The sequence below is a fragment of the Zalophus californianus genome, chromosome 15 (assembly GCF_009762305.2).
Source record: "Zalophus californianus isolate mZalCal1 chromosome 15, mZalCal1.pri.v2, whole genome shotgun sequence".
NCBI lineage: Eukaryota > Metazoa > Chordata > Mammalia > Carnivora > Otariidae > Zalophus > Zalophus californianus.
The window spans coordinates 59,182,920-59,200,921 of record NC_045609.1 but is presented as its reverse complement, the minus strand read 5'-3'; the positions used below and the strand labels follow the sequence as shown (position 1 = coordinate 59,200,921).

Below are 18,002 nucleotides of genomic sequence, written 5' to 3'. Positions count from 1 at the left end.
GAGAAAATCACTGGTAACCCACTTTGACTCATCAAGCACTAACCTAGTTCTTTTGATTGTGCTGTTACATCGCTAGGTCAGATGAATGGTGTAGATATATAATCAGTTCCTGAAAGGGTTTCCCAACAGCCTCATGGATAATTAAAGTATGGCCTTGATGGTATTATGTAGTACATGGACACCTATTCAGATACATAAACAAATTTTTGTTTAATGAATTGTTGTAATTTTGGTCTTATCCAACTTTATTTTTTAAATTGGTGATTTGGATGAAGGCATCACAGAGATCAGATTTGAGAATGGAACAATCCAACATTGCTAATATAATATAGATGACAGTCACAACTCACAACAGCTCCAGAGTGGCACCAGCAAGATGAAATTAAATAGATAAATGTAACATCTTCATTTTAATTAAGTAGGTTGTATAAGTTTGAGGTGGAGAAACCTGGCATCATATCATTTCATATAAAAAAGACAGGGATTTCAGTTGACCACAGGCTCAACATGCACCAATGTGATAACACTGATAAAAAAAAAATTAGTGGTGTTTCAGATTTCATCAATGGAAGTATCACAGCCACACTCAGAATACCTCAGTGCAAGTGCTGTGTTTCATCATCGGTACCACATGTAAGGAGGACATTGACCACTAAGTATGTATCCAGAGGAAGGGACAGGATGGTGAGGTATAGAACCCTCTACCCCACAGGGAATATTTGAAGGAACTAGGGGTATTTACCCGGAGGGGAACATTTGGAGAGAGCAAGATTCCTGCCCTCCAGAAGTTGAAGCCCTCTCACGCAGAAGGAGCTTCCTTATGCTGCAGAACTGGGAGCGGTGGGTAAAAAGAAATGCAGGAACCCATCCACCCCACCCCCTTCCCCTCTAAAACCCTCAGTTTGTTTCTCAGAGTTGATAGTCTCTCATGGTTCGTCTCTCCCTCCGATTTCCCCCCCCTTCACTTTTCCCTTCCTTCTCCTAATGTCCTCCCTGCTATTCCTTATGTGCCACAAATAAGTGAAACCATACGATAATTGACTTTCTCTGCTTGACTTAGACTGGGTGTTATACGAAAACAATGAAGCGTGGATCACCACATCAAAAACTGATGATGTATGGTGACTAACATAATAAAATTAAAAAAAAAATGCAGAAAGCTCGTTTTTTGTTTTGTAGAAGGCAAGAGTTGGATCAAAACAAACACCCATTAGGCTATGGCTGGTGAAGACAGCGGCAAAGTAGAGAGCAGGTGCCCCAGCTAAGGGGTTAAACCATTGCTGAACTCTGGCCTGTTGCAGCTGTATAGATCCAGAGTTGTCAGATCTGATTTTTTAAAGAAACAAAACATCTAGATTTTTATGTGAGAGCTCTCAAGGATTGGCAGCTGATTTCAGGTTTTTTAGAACATGATGCAGGCTGAACACATCTGAGAGCCATAAATGGCCTAAGGTTTGCCTATTTACAGTCTCAATTAGATGATCTCAGTTCCCTTTCAACTCCAATATTCTGTGAGTTTCATTGTGACCTATAGATACTATGCTCAAGTGGTTCTTAGCAAAACAGAAATAATAGTTAGTCTTTGATTTTTTTAAAAAATCCCAGACCCCGGGGCTTATACTATTGTTAGAAGTAGCTTCTAACTTTTTTCACATTAAAATTTTTGAAAATCTTAAAGCCCAAGCCTCACCCAAGACCAATTAAATCATGATGTCTGGGAGCAGTGATAGACGTATTTTAAGTTCCCCAGGTCATTTCAGTGTGCAGGCAATTGGGCACCACTGGCTTAGGCCTTTATAGCCTAGCCACCTTAGAAAGTTTTGACCAGCTTATTGCCATCCCCTCCAAATTTCTACCCACCCCCATCTCATTTAATCTGATCCTATTAGTGTGCTCATGGGTTATCACCTCTTCTAGATAGAATTCTTTAAAGAAAAGAAACTGGTCACTGGGGCAGGTTCCTATCCATCATCTCATGATCCCCAAACTGAGGTTGTCCTTAGTTAATAATTGAGTCAGCAGAGAGCAGTCTGACCCAACCCCAAAAGCCATATGCTAGTGATTCTACAGTTCCCTCCAACAAAGTGGCAAAGAACAAGTTCAAGTTCCAGGTGTTTTACTTCATTTTTCTTTTATTACAGATGAGTACGTTTGGAAAAACAGATTCTGGTTGCATTTAGCTATATAAGTGTATTGTGCCTATCCTCTGAGCTCTTGGTGAACGGAGATTATCTGAATTATTTTTATGTTTGCATTATTCCCAGTTTAGACATATACTAAATATTGCATTAATGAATGGAAAATGGACAGTTACAGATTGAGGTTCCAGACACTTCCTTCAAAATAAGTCATCATATCCCTAGAAGATTAAATGAATTTCCCTTAATATTTTTAAAAGTCTTGTCAATAATTCTGTCAGTTGTTTTTAAAACATCAAAGGAAATTAAAACACCTGGCTTTTTTATCAATGCAGAATTTTTTGTCTTTGACTTACACTGACAAATGTTGTCCATTGTAGAAGAGGTATTGATGACTGCCTAAAGTGATGATCATGACATTTGGATAACCAGTTGATCTGTAGTATTCCTTCCAGTTCTCGAATGAATGGTGGGTTATATATCAGCCTATGTAACACATATACCATGTCCCTGCATAAGGGACAGTGCATCTCTAATATGCATGGCACTTTTGTTCAACACCGATTTAACAGTATTTAACAGAACTTTAACAACTGTTGAGCAAAATTATTTAATGTGAAGCATTAGAAAAACATAGTCTTAGCAACCCCCCAAAGTGATGCAATATAGGCAGCCTTTGGTTTTTTAAAGCAAGACAGGAGTGTCTGGCTGTGGGTCATAATAGGTGCCTTTCAACACTGTGGAGTTCATTGTTGAAGGCAGAAGTAATGGAGGAGACAAGGCATACACTTCAGGGCTCCCACAAAAGGAATTGTGGAATGAGAATTTCAAACACAACATAATGACAGCAATACCAAAAATCAGAGTATTTGTCTAGGATCCTTGTGCAGAGAAAGAATTGTGAAGCTAATAAGGTACAGAGCGTTCACCACTAGCAATTTTAACAGGCCAAACTCGGGCACGTCCTCTGCAGGAGGGGCTCCTCAGGAAAGCATCAGGGCTACCTTAATACTGGAGAAGCAGAGTGGTAGGCCACCAGGGGTGCTGTGAGCAGCACTACTTAAAAGGAGAGGCTCAGGAGCAGACGTGTCCTCAGGCTTGCCTGAAACCATACTTGCATGGCTATAAACATCCTTGACTCAGAAAGGTTTTTCAACTTTGGTTTTTATAAAAATGGCAGGTCCTGACTGAATATACTTTAAAAGTAAAAAGCCTTTGGGGCGCCTGGGTGGCTCAGTCGTTAAGCGTCTGCCTTCGGTTCAGGTCATGATCCCCGGGTCCTGGGATCGAGCCCCGCATCGGGCTCCCTGCTCGGCAGAAGCCTGCTTCTCCCTCTCCCACTCCCCCTGCATGTGTTCCCTCTCTCGCTGTGTCTTTCTCTGTCAAATAAATAAAATCTTTTAAAAAAAAAAGTAAAAAGCCCTTAAAGTATGAGTAATGACTCAATTTTACAAATAAAAGGATTTTCTTAGTGCTCAGACTTCCAGAGAAACAAAATGGTCAACAGATGTTGACCTTCTCTGTCCCTCTAATAATGGCACTGACAAACTGGAAATAATGAATTAGAGTAAAAGGAAAACACTTATGTAATAATACAAGGGAAGTCTATTAGTATATAATAAAGGAGTCCTTGTTTTTTTAACAAGTATTTTTTGTTAACAACAACCAAATCCTTGTTTGACAGAGCATGTGGCCCTAGTGGCCGGACTCTGAAACTAAGCATGACCTAAGAGGCTAATTTGGGAGAATCTGAAGTATCTGTGGCTACTTCTACCTTAATTCTTGATCCCAAATGAAGTGACATCACATACCACAGCACACAGGGAAAATAGATACTGAATTAGTATGAAAAGAAGTTTAAAGACAGCAAAAAGAAATAGCATTTTATTTCTGTAAGGGAGTCTGAGAAGTGCCCAAGAATTACAGCCAAGTTCATGAATGAGGTAGATCTAATAGGCATTTACACCTTAAATAATTTCAGTTATAACCATCAAATGAATTGCTTAGATGCTGTGGTTAAGAAAATTGTACAAAATTAAGCAAATTGTTTAAAAGAAACATCTAAAGTTTAAAAGTATTAAATATAGCAGGTAGAATAGATGTAGTAACAACTTGGTGCTATTTCTAACAAAGTATTTCTTTCATATATTATTCCTATATGTGAGCAAAGCGATCACAAATGAAGATGAGAAGCAGTTATAAAGATTGGGCATGGTTACTTGCAGTCAGCTCTATTATAAAGAATAGATTCTGTTGAAATACACCATCTTGCAGCAAGATTCTGTCAATGAGAATTTCATTGCAGCTGTCAAAGGTATGTATCTGTAGTACAGAGAACAGAGAAAACTGAATCCAGGAGGCCACTGTGACTTTGCACATATTACCACAGCTCTCGGCCTCAATTTCATCATCCATAAAACCAAGGGGGTTAACAGAAGCCAGACCTCTAAAATCCCACCTGTAAAAATCTCATCTCCTGAAATTTACATAGAACGATTGCTGTTGGAAACTCCATTCCCATCAACCTTAATATCAGGGACAATGGATAAAGTAGGAGATGACCACTGGCTCCCTTGGGGAACCTGGCCTTTTAAACCAAAGACCAAAATCCACTTCCTGAAACTCTACCACTTTCCTCTGTTCTCCCTCACCTTTAGTTCCTTAGGCCAATGGTTAGTCCCTTAGTCCCTTTGGAACTAGCCTCAGAGCATCTCGTCTATAGATTTATAGTTTTATGATGAGAAATGAACCAGAGAGTGCAAGTGACTTGCCTGGAATACCAGAGCTAGTCAATGACAAAGCCAGGACAAGAATCCAAGATCAGTTGTTCCTGACACCAGTGTTCTTTCCCCTAAATCATACCACCTACCTGTCTTTCACTTCTGACAAAAAGTAAAACAAAAGCATGGGGATAGGGGTGGGGAGAGCATCTATTTAGATAATACCAGTGAGAAGTAGAAGTTATTTTATGTCAAAAATGTAAATATGGATGTGAAGGCATCATGCTCCTGTTTCAAACTATATTACAAAGCTGTCATCATCAAGACAGTATGGTACTGGCATAAACACAGACACACAGATCAATGGAACAGAATAAAGAGCCCAGAAATAAACGCTTGCATTTATGATCAATTAATTTATAACAAAGGAGGCAAGAATACACAGTGGGGAAAGGACAGTCTCTTCAATAAATGGTGTTGGGAAAACTGAAGAGCCACATGGAAAAGAATGAAACTGGACCACGATCTTACGCCATACACAAAAAATGAACTCAAAATGGATTAAAGACTTAAATATAAGACCAGAAGCCATAAAACTCCTAGAAGAAAACACAGGCAATAAGTTTCTTGACATCACTCTTGGCTATATTTTCTTAGATCTGACTCCAGTAGCAATGGCAATAAAAACCAAAATAAACAAATGAAACGATATCAAACTAAAAAGCTTCTGTACAGCAAAGGAAACCATCAACAAAATAAAAAGGCACCCTACTGAATGGGAGAAGATATTTGCAAATCATAAATATGGTAAGGGGTTAATACCCAAATTATAAAAAGAACTGTAACTCAGTAACAAAACACATTCTGATTTAAAAAATGGGCAGAGGACCTGAACAGACATTTTTCCAAAGACATACAGATGGCCAACAGGCACATTAAAAGATGCTCAGCATCAGTAATTACCAGAGAAATGCAACTCAAAACCATGAGCTATATCATCTTGCATCTGTCAGGATGGTGATTATCAAAAAGATAAGAAATACCAAGTGTTGGTGAGGATGTAGAGAAAAGGGAACTATTATGCACTATCGGTGGGAATGTATACTGGTGCAACCATAAGGGAAAACAGTATGAAGGTTCCTCAGAAAACTAAAAATGGAACTGCCATGTGATCCAGCAAGTCTACTTCCAGGTATCTGAAGAAAATGAAAGCACTAATTCGAAAAGGTACATGCACCCATATGTTCACTGCAGCATCATTCACAATACCCAAGATAAGGAAACAGCCCAAGTGCCCGCTGACAGATGAGTGGGTAAAGAAGATGCACACAACCCCCCTCCACACACACACAAAGGAATACCACCTCAGCCATAAAAAAGAATGAAATCTTGCCATTTGTGACATGGATGGACCCTGTGGGTATTACGGCTAAGTGAAATAAGTCAGAGAAAGACAAATACCATATGGTTTCACTTATATGTAGAATCTAAAACACGCAAGAAGAAACAACAAAACTCATAGATGCAGAGAACAGACTGGTGGTTGCCAGAGCGGGGGAGCAGGGAGGGTGGGCAAGACAGAAGAAGGGGGTCATAAAATAAACAAGTCATATCATGGGATGTAATGTTCAGCATGGTGACTAGAATCAATAACACCAAGTTGCATGTTAGTTAACTTTATATGGTGACAGGAGGAAACTAGACTCATTGTGGTGATCATTTTGTAGTGTATACAAATATCAAGTCATTGTGTTGTACACCTGAAGCTAATACGATGTTTTGTGTCAGCTATACAACAACAAATATAGATGTGATACCTGAAAAGATTAGCTTAGCAAATGCATGACAGACTCAATCAACCACATTTTAATAATCACTGCCCAAGGCCTTTGAAGGTAAAGAAAGCTGTCAGGCTGAGGGAAGGGGAGGCAGAATGCTTTGGAGAACATGAAAGATTAAGACAAGGTTGTTGGAAAGTGACTAAATTCCCTACACCAAGGAAAATCAATCCAAGGAGCTAATGTACAGAGACAAAGATGGTATAATTTTGCCTAGAGTTAACTGCAACTTAAATCAACGTGATGCCATATACGTAGGTACGATACATATTTTCATTATGTCCTAGTGACAAGAATTCAGAGAAAAGTGATGGGTTGTGCCATCATCGTAAGACTAATAAAGCATCACATCCTATCAGCCACTGACTCTGATTTTGACATTTGTGGCCTGTCTCACTAATGATAAAAGTACTACAACCATTTGCATTCATTTTGCTGTTATCAAGAAGACTGGTTGGTAAGATTCAAAGGAACTGCTGGGATGTGAATTTAAATGAAATCATATCTTCACAGGGAAACCACTGAAAATGCAGAAATACAAACACAGATCTTTAAAAAAATCTTAAAAAGTCTTTAAAGAGGGTTAAAGACAAGATTGATTCCATTTGCAAGACGATTATGAGAAAGCAATATAAGTAATTGGCCTTCAAAGAATAAATGGCTTCTGTCTCTAGCTACTGAGATTTCATTTAAAACTGTTAATTGGGAGCAATGAAAGAAGAACAGAAACCAACACCGACAGGAAATACTCAGTTTTTCTGAGGAATATGATAAAAATTTGTCCTTCTTACATTTATACCATGGAACTCTGAAAAGTCATACAGTAACAAAGACAAGCCTAGATCCTATAATATTAAAATAATAAACAGGATGTAATACACTAAACAAAAACTCAAGAACTAATTAAAATAAATTAAGAATAAGAAATACATTTACACTGAAAAAATGATAAGCATAGGATATCCTGAGTTTCTCAATTATAAAAAGAACACAAAAAAGTAATACCCATCTGAAAGGCTGTCATAATGATTAAATAATATACATAAAATTCTTAAGAGTGTATGGTACACAGTAAATGCTTAACAAATGGCAGCTATCATTATTATAACCAGGAAGAATAACTTCATTAATAAGAGCTTTCAAACTAGATTCATCACCTCCTCCTTGCTTCAGCTTCATTTCGAGCACACGAATGTGATCACTAATAGCTAAATTAGGTAGCTTTTGACCAGATCACTGACCAGATCTCACAAGAAAACCAAAAATAGTATTTGGAAACCAAGATGAGGGAAAAAGAAAGAGTACCTGAGGAGGCACTGGCTAGCAAAAAACATATTCTGACATTATTTATAAGCAGCACTCATATGGCGAAGGTTCACTCACAGTGATACAAAGGTAAGAAGTCAAAGAAAATCAACGCAATTTAGAAGTCTTAAAGAGTAAAGGAAATTGCTGTGACATAAAGCCCTAATGAAAAGTAAAAATATTTCCAGAGGGAGCTATAAGACCCTTTGCTAGATCCATTTTTATCTAATTTGAAAACAATTTAAGACTCATATCTTTTCACCTACCAACTAAGAGTATACTTATTTTCATCTCAGTTTATTTCTAGGAGGATCTTGATTTTTCTCTGTTTTATGAAGCATTTAATTCCTTTCTGATCCCACTATGGAATTTATGTTTTAATAATTCTTTTTTCCCCATTAAAGTCAGCCCTAAAAATATAGTGACAAAAAGGAAAACAAAGCCACTGCAAGTCTGGGAGCATATTCTTGGGAGGGGCATTCAAGGCTACATGTAGCAAAGGATAAAGCATGAGGATGATCCCACTGGGGAAGGTTCAGGTAAAAGGCTACATGTAGGAGAGGAACGGGGCTCCTGAAGGGCAGTGGATGAAATGTAATCATAGGGCTTTTCTCTCTCCTCATTAATGGAAATGCACTCTACGACTGAGCAATCTCTTAACAAAGGTTCTGAAAGTTGCCAGGTGGCTTATTAACAGATTTACCTATGTATTCCTAAGTTTAGAATTTGCTTCTTTTCAGACATTCCAAGAGTCATATTAAGAAAATTTCTATTTCTCAGGAAAACATTAATAAATAAGAGCCTGGGTTTTATTGCCTTTGCCCACTCTCCTGATACTGTTCTTTCCTTCTTTAAAAACAACCCAAATATATGCCTTCCCAAACTATGTATTAAACTATGTATTGATCTTAGTGAAATAAAGGAACTCTTTTTATATTTTCCTGTAAAGGGGCTCATAAAAATAGGCCTAGAGACAGTGACTTAAAACCAGACAAATCCAGAGCTCCAATCCCATCAGTTTCTCCATCCTACAAACACACTTAAGGCTCAAAAAGAAAAATTAATGCCCAAACAGCCAGTGAAGCACATAGACACAGAAACATTTTCTATCCTGGTCATACCAGGTATTACATAAGATACTGTCAAAGTCTTTGATCATTCACTTAGAAGGGATTCTAACCTTTTAAAATCACATACTAATTAATTAACATCAGCAACATTATGTCAGGGATCTTGGACCACACTCATAATGACTTCTTTGTCAAGTAAGCAAAGAAACTATGTTTTGTTTGCCTGGAAGTTCATGTCTGTTCCACTGAAATGCAAATATCTTGGATCCCTACGAAAGGGTGTGGATGTCCACATAAATGATATCTCTGTTACAGAGAAAGAAGTGGCTGCTGCACTTGCTGGAATGTCTTCGGCTTTGTTATCAGGTGCTCCAGTTTGGTTATAACCAGGCTTCCAGTTTGCCCAATGCCAAACTTCATGCTTTAGCAAGGGGAGAAAAATCTAGATGCCAGGACCACACCAGACCTTTCGGATAAAGGGGTAGGAGCATGCTTCAACTGGATTAAGGTTGGTCCTCTTTGTTAGCACCAAACTCTCATTATTTAGTTCTTCACAGACTAAATTACAGCTTCTCCCAGAGAAGAGGACCTAGATATTGAAAAGGAATTAAAGTAGATATTAAGGTAGAAATTCCAAGGCCAAATATCCCAAGGTCAGGCAGAGCAGCATCTGAGGCCAGTACAAGAAAGTGGTGGAATTCAATGGGCAGCAACTCTGGGGTATTCAAGCTCCCCAAGTCCTTGTCCGGCCTCACGGCCCTACCTGTACCCCAATCATGGGCACCACCTCCTCAATCCACAGCAAGTCCAGTGGAGCCGAGGTTCGAGTTTGTCGGTGGTGAATTCGGCGTAGCCGCAGAAGGTACAGGATGATGGCCAGTAGCACCACCAGGATACAGGCGAAGAAGAGATAGTGGTTGTAGACAAAGGAGAGGCGGAACCAGCCGCCATGGGCCTGCCGAACACCTTCTTGCCGCAGATCCCTAGGAAGAGTTGGAAGGTGGAAAGTCATGTTAATTTCAAAGAGAAACAGTTATGTTGATTTAAAAGGCCAGCAGTGTTATCTCATTTATTCTATTCATGCAAATATGCTAGGATACCAGCTCCACAGGGCAAGCAAAGCTAAAGAATGTCTCCAGCCCGAGGGCCACTATGTGATTCCTCCTGTACTTTCTCTGCCAGGGCCTACAGAGGAAGCCTCACGGGCCTACATCCTCCAGGATCTGGGGACAGAATTAGAAGGCAAAAAAATGAACAGTAAAACTGATCATCTATAACCTTAGTCTTAACATTGACCCCATACTATTCTGTAAATACATACATCCAGTCTGTAAATACGGTACTAACAAGAATAGGGTGGCCCCTAAATCCAATCAAGACATCAGAGTGTATCTAAATCTTTGAAAAAAAAAATTGACTGTGCTTCCTGAGGATTTAGGCTATATCTAGAGAAATCTGTCACCTGGTCAGTAGTATTGTAGTCTGGAAAAAAGTAAGGAGACCTGTAAGCCAAAGTGCAGCAGCCTGCATGCATAGAATGAAGCCGCTCTTTGGTCCAGACACCAGATCCATTTTTGTTTTGTTTGACCTGCAGTGTTTTCTTAAAATGTGAATCTCCAAACTGAAAGTCTGCCTATGACATATGGACTTCTGGCTTGTCCTGACAAATGAGAACTGGCAAATGCTGGTACAGCATTTCTGCACGGCAGTCCTCAGCCCTTCATCCGGAGTGCATACTCTCTAGCTCCCCACTTCTCTCACCTCTCTCTTCTGAGGTTAGACAGACAGGCAGCAAAGATTAAAAATTCATTTTAGTGTATCTGAAACAATCCAGGGGAGAGATAACCTAAAACTTCTCCCAAATATCTTATGGTACATAGAACAAGATGTCAGGCTTATCACAGCTTGATGACAATACCCCCCCTAAGGGCATCTCATGTGCTGTGTTCTAATTCTGGCCCACCAAAAAGCCTTCTAAATCAATGACATGATCTCTAGAGTGACTCTACCCATTAGGGAAGACTGCTCTATACACACAGCCTACCCCAGTTCTCTAATCCGATGTTTTCTACAGTAACCAAAGAATGGCATTTTAGTTTTATTTTAGTTTACCACTCAGTATCTTAGAACTAGTTAAGTAACAGCTCAATCCTAAAGACTGATTTATTATGGATAAATAAAACTGAATTCCTGAAATTGCAAAGCTAAAGAACAGACACCGGATTAAATTCTCAACCTTCTTTCTGTTTCAACATGCTTGGGTAGTAATAATAGTTCATGGGGTAGTAATAAAGGGAGTTAGTTCGGATGCTTTTTTGAGGGAGAAAGGTCACTTACGAAACCTATTCTGAGACACCAACCAACATCCTCTGATCTCAAGATGCCAGTTCAGTCCAGTTTACCTGAGTGGTAAGAATCGTGTTTTATACAGAATGGCTCCCAGTGTCCACTGAACCTCTCGGTCATATACCAGCTGGGCTGTCTGCAGGTGTGGGTAGTCATAGGGAAAGTGGAATCCTTCATGAAGGACTTGGTACATCCAAGCCGATTTAAAACACTGATATCTGTGTGACAAAATAATATTTTTTTAAAGAAGAAAAGAGAATTCTAATGTTTTCTATGTACTCCCCCTGGATGTCAAAAAAAGACCGGTCTCTCTCTACTTCACCTTCCTTGCCTCTAGGTGGAGCCAAACCTGCGCCTACTTTATCTTGTTTAACGCAAAAGTGAGGACTGCCTTTTCGCAGTAGTGATATTGTGACTGTTTTCTTTTTCTTTCTTTTTTTTTAGAGTGAAAGAGGGCAGAGGAGAGGCAGATGGAGAAGAAGAGAGAGAATCCCAAGCAGGTTCCATGCCCAGCACGGAGCCCGATATGGGGCTCAATCTCACAACCCTGAAGCCAAGGTCAAGAGTCGGACGCTTAACCAACTGAGCCACTCAGGTGCCCCCTTTTCTTTTTATGAGTCCTTATCTTCAAGGAGCCTGCTGAGGTATCTACAAGTCTACTTACATGATGTCTGGGATTTGCTTCAAAATAACCCAGCTGCGGTAAGAGGGCAGAAGGGTGGGAAAATAGATGCAACAAGATTGGGCAGAAGCTGATAACCACTGGTAGAGAAACAGGGTGACAGGCATACGGAAGTTTATGATACTCTTCTATTTTTGTTTATGTTTAAGATATTTTACAAATATTTACAAAAATGGGAGGACCGACAAACCAAACTGGCAAAATATTGGCACTTGTTGAAGCTGGGTGAGGTTTATGTTACTTTTCTTTCTACCCTTCTGCATGTTCCATATTTTAATTTAAAAAACCCACCACTTTTGATTTTTTTTTTAAGATTTTATTTATTTATTTGAGAGAGAGAATGAGAGATAGAGAGCACGAGAGGGAAGAGGGTCAGAGGGAGAAGCAGACTCCCTGCCGAGCAGGGAGCCCGACGTGGGACTCGATCCCGGGACTCCAGGATCATGACCTGAGCCGAAGGCAGTTGCTTAACCAACTGAGCCACCCAGGCGCCCCCCACCACTTTTGATTTCAAGCCACTCAGAGAAAACCTTGCGGTGACCCTGGTTTTCGTTGACTTCACTAAACTAGGCTCACTATTTTAGCCCCTATTGCTCAGAAAACCAAAATCAAAAATAATCAAATTCTCCTTCAGCATAAAATCACATCTGTGCTCTTACTTGCTCTCTCTCCCTCATTATAATATGCCATCTACATGTTCAGGCCAAATATAAAGGAGAAAAGGAAGCTACTTACTTGAGTCGATGCTCATCTGCATGTGATGAAAAGAGGCCATTCTTGAATCTCTGAGTTAGTACTGACCAGGCCATGCCACAGTAATCCTGGAACAAGTGCACAGAAATGTTGCAACGTGAAATTAAAGCCAAACCCTGTAACCTCCCTACAGTCACAGCTGCTCCATGTCTAAAGTTACTCATGGGCTACTAGTTGACAAAGGAAAACAGAAACGCCATCTTCATTCACTGGACACCGTGCAACACAAGTACTAAAATGCAGATGCAGGCTGCTGCGGGTCTCCTTTTTATTCCCATCACCTCAAGTCCAATACAAAGCCAGCCCAACATGGCTCCTGAGCCTCTTCAGCTTCAGACAGGGATAAGGTTAGGACCAGGAAGAGCAACATCAAAGCCAAAGGGAGCCTCACTCTGCTCTATGTCAGACTAACATGAGCAGGTAAAGTAGATGGTACATAATGGTCAAAATTATACCACTGGCCTGTCTCTATGTTGTAGTTCTCCCCAAAGGAATCATTCCTTCTGGTTTGATCAGTTAACTTGTATTTCTTCAATGTCTACTTTGTGCCAGGTGCTATTCTAGGTGCCAGGGAGATTTAGCAGTGAACAAAACAGACAAAACATGAAGCTCACATTCTAGTAGTAAGAGACAGACAGTAACCAAATACATATATATGCATGCATACATACAACACACACATACCTATATACATATACACATACGTACAGAGTGTGTTAGATGACATAAATGCTCACAGGAAAGGGAAACAGGTAATATTGGGAAGGGCTGCAGTTATGGATATAGTTGCTAGGGAAGGTATAACTGGGAAAGTAACAGTTGAGTCAAAGTAAAAAAAAGAACAAAATTATCTCTTTTACCTGGGAAAGAGAACATATTAAGCCACTAGCAACTTGGGCAAGCAATAACTTGAGCCCTTTGGTGTTCAAGGGAATAGAATCTGAAGAAGTTTTAAAGTGAGAGAAAGATGTGGGCCATGGACATTTAGAGAGCCCTGGATGCTGGAAAGGAAAAGGAATATGAGTGTATTCCTGGAGGCTGGAGAAGAACAAATACAAACCAGGTTTTCCTCAATATTTCTCTCTCTCTTTTTTAAAGATTTTATTTATTTATTTGAGAGACAGAGAGTACATTTGGGGGGGCAGAAGGAGAGAGACAAGCAGACTCCCTACTGAGCAGGGAGTCCAACATGGGGCTTGATCCCAGGACCCCGGGATCATGACCTGAGCTGAAGGCAGATGTTTAACCAACTGAGCTACTCAGGTGCCCCCTCAATATTTCTTAGGGACTGCCTTTAGGGAACAGAATATTACACACACTACAAATATATATATATTTTTTTAAGATTTATTTATTTATTTCGAGAGAGAGTGGGAGGGGCAGAAGGAGAGGGAGAGAGAATCTCATGACTCAGTGTGGAGCACAGAGCTTGACTCGGGGCTTGATCTCATGACCCTGAGATCAGGACCTGAGCTGAAACTAAGAGTCAGATGCTTAACTGACTGCCACCCAGGCATCCCACAGATATTATTAAATTGCAAGTCTTCTATCCAGAGAACCCTAGAGAACTGTAACAAAGCAGAAAGGAAAGAATAAAAATATAAGGACAGATTCTTCCCATAAGTTTCTGCGCTAAAAGAGAGATCAGAAAGATAGGCAAAACTTCAGAAATGAATCTAAATTAAAGAAGGAGATTGGGCGCCTGGGTGGCTCAGCTGTTGAATATCACACTCTTGGTTTCGGCTCAGGTCGTGATTTCGGGGTCGTGGGATCGAGCCCCACACTGGGCTCTGTGCTCAGTGTGGAGTCTGCTTGAGATTCTCTCCCTCTTCCTCCCCCACTGCCCCTCCCCCAACTGTGCATGCACACACGCTCTCTCTCTCTCAAATAAACAAAATCTTAAAAAAAAATTAAAGGAGCTATATTCTCCCTCTGCCCCTCCCCCCGCTTACCTGCTCACTCTAAAATAAATAAATCTTTTTTAAAAAAAGGAGCTATAGAAAGCTAGCTAAACTTTTACCTGTTCAGGTAACTAATGATTTAAGCTTATAAGCTGCTAACATCCTAGATATGCTCTAAATGAATTTTTATTTCTTCTGCATTTTAGTTTTAAATAATACTTACACCGACATTGCTTTTCCCAACATCTTTCTAATATTCCAAGTGACCCTATATACCATTCTGGCCTCCTAATGACTCAAACCAAAAAAATGAAAGTGCACTTGCCCACCTGTGTGACATCATCTCCAAAAGCACATTACAACTGAGAACACCCAGTAAGGGGAAGAATCTCTGGGGATGATACTTTTGTCCACAAACATTAAACAAGATTATTGGAAAACTAGAGGAACAACCATTAGCCACCACAATTATGGACTTGGGTGATAATCTGGGTGATCACAACATGCATGGAAACCTAAGCTTAATGAACTAGAAGACAGTCCGGCACAGCGGGTTCCTTAACTTTTGAGTCCACTTTCTCATCTATAAAACGAGGGCTCAGAGGGCCCCTGCGAAGAATCCAGTGAGATCAGGCATGCAAAGCTCTTTGAACAGCATCTGATACAAAGTTAGGCATCCAATAAATGGCTGCAGCTGGCGTGAGTTATCTTTATTATAAATAATTTACCTGGGCAGCCTTGGCAAACGTTGGCCCATGATAGTGGCCACCAATGCGTAACACATCCTCTGTACAGTAAAAAAACTCAGAGAAACCGTAGAACTCGCTGTTGTTGAAGTCAATTGGCGACTGGTAGATGCCATTCAGCGAGGCCTGGCTGGTGTTGGAGCGAGCCAGCAGGGGGCTCAGCATCGCCCCACAAGAGGCCCAGTCTCCTCTTCCTCGGATGTGCAGCACCTGGCTGTTCCTCTCCACCACATCTGTGAGGCCCACAGGCAGGCAGGGATCCAGAAATGGATTGTCTGGACTCAGACCAGTCTTCTGGCCCAGCAACCTGTCACAATGACAAAAACACACAAAACACATCACTAATGTACTCACCCTCTTCTAGGAAACACCTAGTTTAAGAAACTTGGTCTAAGAATGTGCTTCACAGATTATCTTGTTGTTTTACATGGCATCCCTAGAAACAAGAATGGAGTTTTAGCATCAGTCGTAACACATCAAAATTTACCTTAAGCAAATTCAATTTAGTGGAAAGAAGGAAGGAAGGAAGGAAGGAAGGAAGGAAGGAAGGAAGGAAAGAAAGGAGAGAATTATGGCAGTGATCAAATTTTGTCCAACCGTTCAGTCCTCGTGTACATCTCCCAGTGCAGAGTGAAACTGGAAATGTTAATCTGCGGGTCTCAATCTAGTCTTCATTCCCACTGGTCTCTTAAAAGTGTCAAGATCTCACCACACCGAGTGCAGTTCTAACGTTCAACAAAACCCTGGGAGGAGGTGAAGAAGGAAGGCCCGGGAGAGGCTCCTGAGGAGGGGACCTTGTCGGTGGTGCAGTAATAACTGCCGGCAATAGGAAGGATATGCCCGGCCCCTCGCAGGGACGGGGGGAGGGGCAGGTTCTCATCCCCACCGTAGCCGTCACACAGTTCTGGCTGTTTCAAGTCAGTACTTTGCCCAGCAACAAAATTCCCATTCCTAAGGGGATGAAATACAGATCTGGCCGAGAACAGAAATTAAGTGAAGACCAAATAATGTTGCCAACCATGGTTAATTATTCACCAGTTCCTGAAGAGACACATGTTGAAGAGTGGACTTCCTGGGATGAAGATGCCCCCACAAGGGTAAAGACTAAAGGAGGGAGTGGGAATGTGGCAACACCACAAAATGCTTTGGAACGACTGGAACTTATTTTAAGGATGTGACACCAACTATAGAAAAAACAAAACAAAACAAAACAAAACAATGTCAGAAAATCATATTAAGAAGAAAGAACCAGGGGCGCCTGGGTGGCTCAGTCAGTTGAGCATCCGACTCTTGATTTGGCTCAGGTCATGATCTCAGGGTCATGAGATCAAACCCCCCATCAGGCTCTGCACTGGGCATGGGGCCTGCTTGAGATTCTCTCTCTCCCTCTCCCCCTACCTCCACCCCTGTTTGCTCTCTCACTCTCTCTTAAAAAAAAAAAAAAGAAGAAGAGGAAGGAACTATTATGTTCTGACATCCCAGGAAGCACAGGTTTCTCTAGTAGATTAGAAGCTACACGAGATGAAGAATAAATCTTCTGAATTAGGAACTTAGAAACATGGCAAGAAAATACCAGTGCATGGGAGGATGATGATGCAGCCTGGCAAGTTCTGAGCAGAAAACAGCAAAGAGAAAAGGGCAGCAGAACAACAAAGGAAGGAAATGGAAAAGGAAGCACAGCAGCTAACAAAGAAGGACCACAACAAAATTGGTGTGAAACTCTCATAACTGTTCTCCAGATGCTGCGGTGCCGGCAGCCCAAGCAACAGGAGTACAGATGTGAGAGTATTTTCAGAATGCAAACACACTGACGGATTTTAATGCATTCATCAATCATCTGCGGTAACAGGATTCTCCCAAAATACTGTAAACTCCTGGTAGTTGAGACTCACAAAAACAAAAAAGAATTATGAGACAGTATTTTCTTTAATATGGTCCCAATATAAGACAACTGCTGTGGAAAAGTTATTATAAATAGGCTATACTGGTACTTCTTCAAATTAGTGTTTCTAGCAAAACAAATGGGGGTGAATAATTTTATGGTGAAAAAAACTCTGCTGTCTATTATGCTTCCTTCACTGCACGTAATGATACAATAATTTTAAATAAAGAAAGTCTCACAACTATTTGTACATTATGGCCTAAATACTTCACGGGGTACTCAAATGAAGAGTCTGTGATCTGTCCATGCTGCAGAGCAAACTGGCTGTTCTGGACTTAATGAGAGAGCAATGTAAAGATTAATTCTGACTTCACATGCTTTTTATTCTTTTATGCACACTATGGACCTCACTCCCACATAAGATGCAACTCCACTGTAATTCATCAAATACATCTTCCATGTAGAGGGAACTGCTAAGAGCTACACTACATTGCACATTATAAATTAAGAACTTAATCTCACTGGGACGCGTGGGTGGCTCAGTCAGTTAAGTGTCTGCCTTCAGCTCAGTTAATGATCCCAGGATCCTGGGATCGAGCCTTGCATCGGGCTCCCTGCTCA

At 40.6% G+C, this 18,002-nt stretch overlaps 1 protein-coding gene and 1 pseudogene across 2 annotated transcripts in view; one reads left to right on the top strand and one right to left on the bottom strand.

The window, feature by feature from the left end:
- Positions 1-6,313: 6,313 nt before the first annotated feature.
- The window catches only part of ENTPD7 (ectonucleoside triphosphate diphosphohydrolase 7), a 39,390-nt gene continuing 27,701 nt past the window's right edge, over positions 6,314-18,002 (bottom strand). For both annotated transcript variants that reach the window (XM_027596851.2, XM_027596852.2), the window contains 4 exons: positions 15,482-15,806; positions 12,835-12,920; positions 11,474-11,635; positions 6,314-10,054 (listed from right to left, as the gene is read on the bottom strand). In XM_027596851.2, the coding sequence (XP_027452652.1) occupies positions 9,823-10,054; positions 11,474-11,635; positions 12,835-12,920; positions 15,482-15,806 (805 nt within the window). In that variant the 3' untranslated portion in view covers positions 6,314-9,822. The remainder of the gene's footprint in view (positions 10,055-11,473; positions 11,636-12,834; positions 12,921-15,481; positions 15,807-18,002) is intronic.
- On the top strand, positions 16,336-17,227 carry LOC113923718 (annotated as a pseudogene).